General features: G+C 42.4%; 1 protein-coding gene across 1 annotated transcript; it reads left to right on the top strand.

Annotated features, from left to right (window-relative positions):
* The first annotated feature begins 294 nt into the window (after positions 1 to 294).
* Positions 295 to 4,997, top strand: LOC108527943 (putative protein FAM172B). Its single transcript, XM_017869506.1, has 2 exons — positions 295 to 583; positions 2,973 to 4,997. Exon 2 carries the CDS (start codon positions 2,982 to 2,984, stop codon positions 3,990 to 3,992), a length of 1,011 nt encoding a protein of 336 aa, XP_017724995.1. The 5' UTR covers positions 295 to 583; positions 2,973 to 2,981; the 3' UTR covers positions 3,993 to 4,997.
* Positions 4,998 to 7,169: the final 2,172 nt, after the last annotated feature.

Below are 7,169 nucleotides of genomic sequence, written 5' to 3' on the forward strand. Positions count from 1 at the left end.
ACACCTGAGAAAGAGCTAAGCCCCAGATCATGTAACTAGATGAGTAAGCCAGTGAGAAAGTGGTAGGAAATGACATTGGAGAGCTAAGGGCCGTGTGAGACCTTGTAGGCCATGGTAAGAACTTATTAGTTTTTATTCTGAGTGAGAAGGGAGACCATTGAGAATTTTAGTAAGCCTGTGCATCTAGACTGTGAACTTCACAGGTTTCAGTTCACTACAACCCCCTTGGGTTGGGTAGGGTAGCTAGAGTGGGCTAGAGTTGGATATTTCCCTTCCCCCAAGTCAGGCTCTAATAAAGCCCCAGCAGGTTAGCCTCTGATTAAATAGCTTCTCCTGAGGGCAGACCTTGTTAAGAAGAACAAAATGCTCTGGCGTATTTCAAAATGGCTCCTTTTCCCCACCCACTACCAGAGGCATGGATAGTCACCCTGAGGACCTGTGAGAGCTCCAGGAGCTTAAACAAAATTGGGGAGCGAGGAAGAGGGGATGGCTATGTCCCTCTGACTTGTCCACACTGATCCTTCACATTTACCTATCCTGGTAGTTGTTCCATTGGCGGCTTCAGCAGCTACTTTCTGCTCTGGTAAGTTGTGATTCTCTATATTGACGTGCTTTCAGTCCCTCCGATTTTGGAGGCGGTAGTATGCCCAGTAACCTTACTTCTTTTATGGATCCTATGAAGAAGAGCTTTTGATTTTCAGTTTGTCTAGCTTTTTACTTGTTAGGACTGAGTAGCAACTTCCAAGATTTTTACATGCCAGTCTGGAAACAAGAAGTCAACAAACATCACCACTGAAAATTTTGAATAAGGTTATGACCTCCCATTAGATTGTTTCACCATGGCCTCAATGTAAAACATTCTTGGATTTTGAAGCATGGATTTTGCCATGCGTTGTATCCATTTTCAAGGCTTTTTTTTTTTTTTTTTTTAAGGATGGTTAAGTCTGTCAATTATTTACACTTTAGAAAAAGTAAATTAATTGCATAATAACATCTGAGAGAGAGGCTGAGCATGGTGACTCACACCTGTAATCCCAGCGCTTTGGAAGGCCAAGGCAGGAGGATCACTTGAGGCCAGGAGTTTCAAACAAGCCTAGGCAACATAGTGAGATCCCGTCTCTAAAAAAAATTTGTTTTAATTGGCCAGGCATGGTGGCATGTGCCTGTAGCCCTAGCTACTTGGGAGGCTGAGGTGAACTGTGAGATCAGAAGGTCGAGGCTGCAGTGAACTATGATCACACCACCACACTCCATCCTGAGTGACAGAGTCAGACCCTGTCTTTCAAAAATAACACCTGAGATCAGCAAAGACTGGAAGCATTTTTAATAGAAAAGGAAGGAATAGAGAGTAGTCTGGATAGTGCTTTGGACAACCAAAAACCTTTGTAAACTACCTTTTGGGTTCGAGGGGTCAGAAGGGAATAAGAAATCTTAGACCAGCTTATTGAAGTGGGGAAAAAATTAATTTAAAAATTTAAAAAGATTTGGCCAGGTGTGGTGGCTCATACCTGTAATCCTAACACTTTGGGAGGCCGAAGCAGGTGGATTGCCTGAGCTCAGGCATTCAAGACCAGCCTGGGCAACATGGTGAAACCCCGTCTCTACTAAAATCAAAAAAAAATTAGCTGGGCATGATGGCAGGCACCTGTAATCCTAGCTACTCGGGAGGCTGAGACAGGAGAATTGCTTGAATCTGGGAGGTGGAGGTTGCAGTGAGCCAAGATCACGCCACTGCACTCCAGCCTGGGCGACAGAGTGAGGCTCCATCTCAAAAAAAAAAAAAAAAAAAATTAAAAGAGATTTAAGACATCCAAGCAAGCACCATTTGAATTTTGCCTTAGGCCTAATAGCAACTCGAGTTGCACTGAGAATCATTTGGAGTGCTACTTATTGGAAGTGGGGTGTAGCTTGCCAGTGTCAGTGTTAAGAAATTAAGAAGGGAGAGTGTTAACATATTTGTTAAGAAAGTTCATTTGCAAGTCAGCCTCATCCGCAATCACTCCTTTGACAGTTGTTTGGCTTTGGGGAAAGCCACTTAACCTTTCAAAGCCTTCTTTTCCGGCTTTAAGCTCTGCCTAAGGAACTATCTAAGTTAACTTCTCATCTAGCCTATTTTTCTTCCTTCTCAGACATCAGAATAACTGTATCTTCTAGTATTCGCTGAATTGATCATAATCTCCATTGCCTGATTCACATTTCACTCCCGCTTCTATCTTCTGCCATTCATTTAACAGCAAAAGTTATGAAATATCTTCTGTAGAAATAAATGAAGACCAACCAAATGAGAAAAGCCTATTTATTCTGAGCCTGCTGTAGCAAGGGAATCCACCACTATCACTTGCGTTTTGGCAGAGACTCAAGGCAGCAGAAGAGTAGGAGAGCTTTATAGTGGGGAAAAAGAGAAAAGACTTCCCATTTGCCCTGATTGTAAGTTGTCATGGAGAAGCTGTAGGTGAGCTAACTAGAAATGGGGGCATCTTGCGTGATTGGTTAGGGGTACGTATTTGGCTCTCTCTGGTTGGTCTCAGGTTGGAAATAGGGACAAAATTAGGAAAGCTGTCAGATATTAAAGAAGTTCTTGCCATTTGGCGCCAAGTGTTATAGAAGTTACTGGTTAGTTTCCTGAATTGTCACTAGTGATAGAAATCTGATTTCCTGCCAGTCTGATTTATACCAGACTGACTTCCTGAGTTGTTTATTGTAAATGAGGGGTTGGCTTCCTGGGCAGGTTGTGTGTCAGAAAAATCCATATTTACATATGGTCTCTTCATTGTCCCTTCATCTATTCAGTCTCTCACTGTTTTGAATCATTCACAATTATTTGGAATTAACATCTTTACCACTGGTTAGAAGGTTAATGTCTTTCTGACATGCTTAGTTTAGCATCATGTGCCTTAGGAAGAATTTGACAAGCTGAAATTTTCATTTTACTTTTACTAGCACTGATATACTATTATTCTTTTAACTTTCAGTGGTTACCAATGACACAGGAGCTGAGCTTCCAAAAATTTCTTGAGCAATCTGACTTACTAGGAGAACTTAAATATGACTTCAATGAAAAAGCTGAATTCAGACACACTGAGACACAAAGGCCTTTTGTCTTTAACTATTATGAAAATGTGCTTGAGAAAAATAGCAAGCGCTACCAGGCCCTTGGCCATTTGCTTGAACAATATATTTATGAGCTTTTGGAGAAGGTGTGCAAATTACAAAAAGTATATATCCCACCTGAGGCTGATAAAGAAGAACCAAGAAGCTTCTTTTTTATGAGCGAGAAAGCATTAACAAATCACCATTCTGCTCTTCTTGTCCTTCTTCAAGACCATGGGGTCTTTCGAGCTGGTCAGTGGAGTCAGCAGGCAATAATACATCATGGTCTCCAACATGGAAGTCAGATACCATGTATTCAAATGGCATTGCAGGCACATTATGATGTAATTGTGCTAAACCCCAATGATAATTTTGTGGAACTAAAGATGGAAAAAGAGTGGCAAGGCCTTTTAACACAAAATATTGAGTCATCTTCTCTAAAAATGGTTCCAGGTGGGAACTTTTTCTCTCTCCAGCATTCTCCCAAATGCATTCCAAAAAGATGCAGCAATACACCCGAAGAACACATGGCTTACATATGGGATTACTTCATTTCAAAGACTGAAGGCAAGGATATTGCCTTCATTGTACATGGTTATGGAGGCTTGGTTTTTATGGACTTGCTTGTTCGTAGAAGGTGGGAAGTGATGAGCAAAGTATATGCTGTTGCACTTATTGACTCTGAACATCATGTAGGACACCAGCTGGGAAGTGATGTACAATTATTAGCATGGATAAAGCACCACTGCCGTGAATGGGTGACAAGTCCTAAACCTTTGGATAAACCTGCAGCTACTGTTTTCAAAAAGGAATTTCCTATGGTTTCTGCTGGTACAGAAAAGTACAGCTTAGCCCCTTCCTCTAGCCTTCAGTCAATTTTAAGTACTTTAAAAAAGCTTTAAAAGCCAGAACAACCATTAATTTCTCTCAAATGCCAATAGTGACTAGAGGTTCCTCAAAAAGAAAGCAAAGTGCTTAAACTACTTTTGTCATCTAAGGTTTTTTTTGTCCTTCTGCAACTTTGCTAATATGGATTCTGGAAGGAAAAAAAAACACTTTCAACTCACACGCAATATGATGTTCTGGCTTGAGGTTTGATTTGTTACTTTGTATTATTTTGTTTTTATGAGGCAGGGTCTGACTTTGCTGCCCAGGGTGGTATGGAAATCTGACTTCAAGCGAACCTCTCACCTCAGCCTCCCAAAGTGCTGAGATTATAGGCATTAGCCACTGCACATGGCCACAGTTGTTGCTTTGTTTTTTGTTTTTGTTTTTTTTTTTTTGAGGAGGAGGAGGAGTCTCTGTAACCCAGGCTGGAGTGCAGTGGCATGATCTCAGCTCACTGCAACCTCCGCCTCCCGGGTTCAAGCAATTCTCCTGCCTCAACCTCCCAAGTACCTGGGACTACAGGCACGTGCCACCACGCCCAGCTAATTTTTGTATTTTTACTAGAGACGGGGTTCTGGCATGTTCCCCAGACTGGTCTAGAACTCCTGACCTCAGGTGATCCACCCACTTTGGCCTCCCAAAGTGCTGGGCTTACAGGCATAAGCCACTGCACCCGGCCATTTTGTTGCTTTTTTGAAAAGTGAACATATTCTCTTTTGTAGCCTATTGATGAACTGGGAATTCAGTGCCATCATTAATATTTTACAGTGTTAGTTAAGTGTGAAGATCTTTCTTTTAAAAAGCTATGGTTTGATATAATGACAGCAAAATGGCAATTGATAAAAATTAGATATTGAATCAATCTTTGATTTCTGTAATATTAATACCATAGTAAAATTACAAGTGAACATAAAAATTAAACATCATAAGCAAACTGCATTCTTTGTATGTTTATGTTTTTTGTTAAATTTTGTTGTACTCCCTGTTCACCAGGTCTGAAGAAAAAAAAATGTTTTAATAAATTTCTTGGTCTTGTGTGTGTGTTCACTCCTATCTTCAACTAATATCTGAGTGCTTAGTATGTGCCAGTCAAGACTAGGTGTTTGGGACACTGTAGCAAACAACCCCAACATTGCCTTTCTCTTTACAGAGTTTACAATGGCCGAGAAATTACAAATGTGAATAGTGTTAATAGTAGAGGAGAGTGGGTGCAGACTGGGTTCAGTGTCTCATGTCTGTAATCCCAGCACTTTGGGAGGCTGAGGTGGACGGATCACCTGAGGTCGGGAGTTTGAGATCAGCCTGGCCAACACGTGAAACCTCATCTCTACTAAAAATACAAAAATTAGCCAAGCATGGTGGTGAGCGCCTGTAATCCCAGCTACTTGGGAGGCTGAGGCAGGAGAATCACTTGGACCTGGGAGGCAAAAGTTGCAGTGAGCCAAAATTGTGCCACTCCACTTCAACCTGGACGATGAGAGTGAAACTCCGTCTTTGAAAAAGAAACAAGAAGAAAAGGAAAGGGTGCCACGGAATATCTAGCATGAGAGCTAACCAGCCTTGGGGTTCAAGAAATATTTCCCGAAGAAAATGATGCTTAGTTTGAAGAACAATAGTAGTTGGCTAGGGGAACAAAGTCACAGGCAAATGAACAGCCTATGCAAATGTGTTTAGGCAGGAGAAAGAAGTCTAGCTCTACAGCTGAAAGATTGAGAAGGAATAGTGTGTTCAGAAATGAATTATTTAGGACATTGCTGATATAGTTTGGATTTGGATATTTGTCCCTACCCAAATCTCATGTTGAATTGTAATCCCCGGTGCTGGGTGTGAGGCTTGGTAGGAGGTGTTTGGGTCATGGGGGCAGATCCCTGACAGCTCGATGCTGTCTTCACAATAGTGAGTTCCAGTGAGATCTGGTCATTTGAAAGTGTGTGGCACCTCCCCTACCCCCTCTCTCTTGCTCCTGCTCTGCCATATGAGTGGCCTGCTCCCCTTCACCTTCTGCCACGAGTAAAAGCTCCCTGAGGCCTTCCCAGAAGCCAAGCAGTTGCCAGTGCCATGTTGCCTGTATAGCCATCAAAACCATAAGCCAATTAAGCCCCTATTCTTTATAAATTACCCAGTCTCGGGTATTTCTTTATAGCGTGCAAGAACACCCTAACACAGAAAATTAGTCCCAAGAAGAAAGATGTTGCTAGAAAGATACCTGAAAATTTGGAAGCAGCTTTGGAACTGGGTAATGGGCAGAGGTTGAAATGGTTTGCAGGGCTCAAAAGAAGACAAGGTGAGGGAAAGCTTGTAGTTTCGTAGAGACTGGTTAGATGGTTGTGTCCAAAATGCTGATAGTGATATTGACAGTGAAGACCAGGCTGACAAGCTCTTAGATGGAAGTGTGGAACTTAGTGACTAGAACAAAGTTCACACGTTATGCCTTAGTGAAGAGCTTGGCTGCACTGTGCCACTGCCCTAGGTTCTGTGGAAGTTTGAACATGAGAGTAATGATTTACGTATCTGACAGAAAAAATTTCTACACAGCAAAGCATTCAAGATGTTGCCTGGCTACTTCTAACAGCCTACATTCAAATGTGGGAGCAAATAAATGACTCAAGTTTAGAATTTATATTTAAGCAGGAAACAAAGCATGAATGTTTGGAAAATTTGCAATCTGCCCATGTAGTAGACAAAAAGCTTTTTCGGGAGAGGAATTCATGTGAGCTGTGGAGTAACCACTTGCTAGAGATATTTGCATAACTGAAAGGGAGCTAAGTGCTAATGTCCAAGGCAGTGGGAAAAGTCCTTGAGGACAGACATTTCAGAGACATTTGAGCCAGCCCATCCCATTACAGGCCCAGAGGCCTAGGAAGGAAGAATAGTTTCATGGGCCAGATCAAGGGCCCCAGTGCCCTATGCAGCCTCAGACACTGCTTCCCACATCCCGGCTACTCAAGCTTTAGCTAGGATTCAAAGGGGCCCAGGTTCAGCTCAGGCCACAGCTCCAGAGGGTGCAGGCCATAAGTCTTGGGGGCTTCAACATGATGGTAAACCTGTGGGTGCACAGAGTCCAAGAGTTGAGGCTTGGCAGCCTCTGCCTGGATTTCAGAGGATATATGGAAAAGCCAGGGTGGCTAGGCATGGTGGCTCACACCTGTAATCCTAGCACTTTGGGAGGCCAAGGTAGGTGGATCACTTGA

Source organism: Rhinopithecus bieti, unplaced genomic scaffold (genome assembly GCF_001698545.2).
Source record: "Rhinopithecus bieti isolate Rb0 unplaced genomic scaffold, ASM169854v2 scaffold_4640, whole genome shotgun sequence".
NCBI classification, from domain to species: Eukaryota; Metazoa; Chordata; class Mammalia; order Primates; family Cercopithecidae; genus Rhinopithecus; species Rhinopithecus bieti.

Coding starts and splice junctions, on each gene's coding strand:
- LOC108527943 (XM_017869506.1), top strand. CDS start 2,982: ATGACACAGGAGCTGAGCTTCCAAAAATTTCTTGAGCAATCTGACTTA.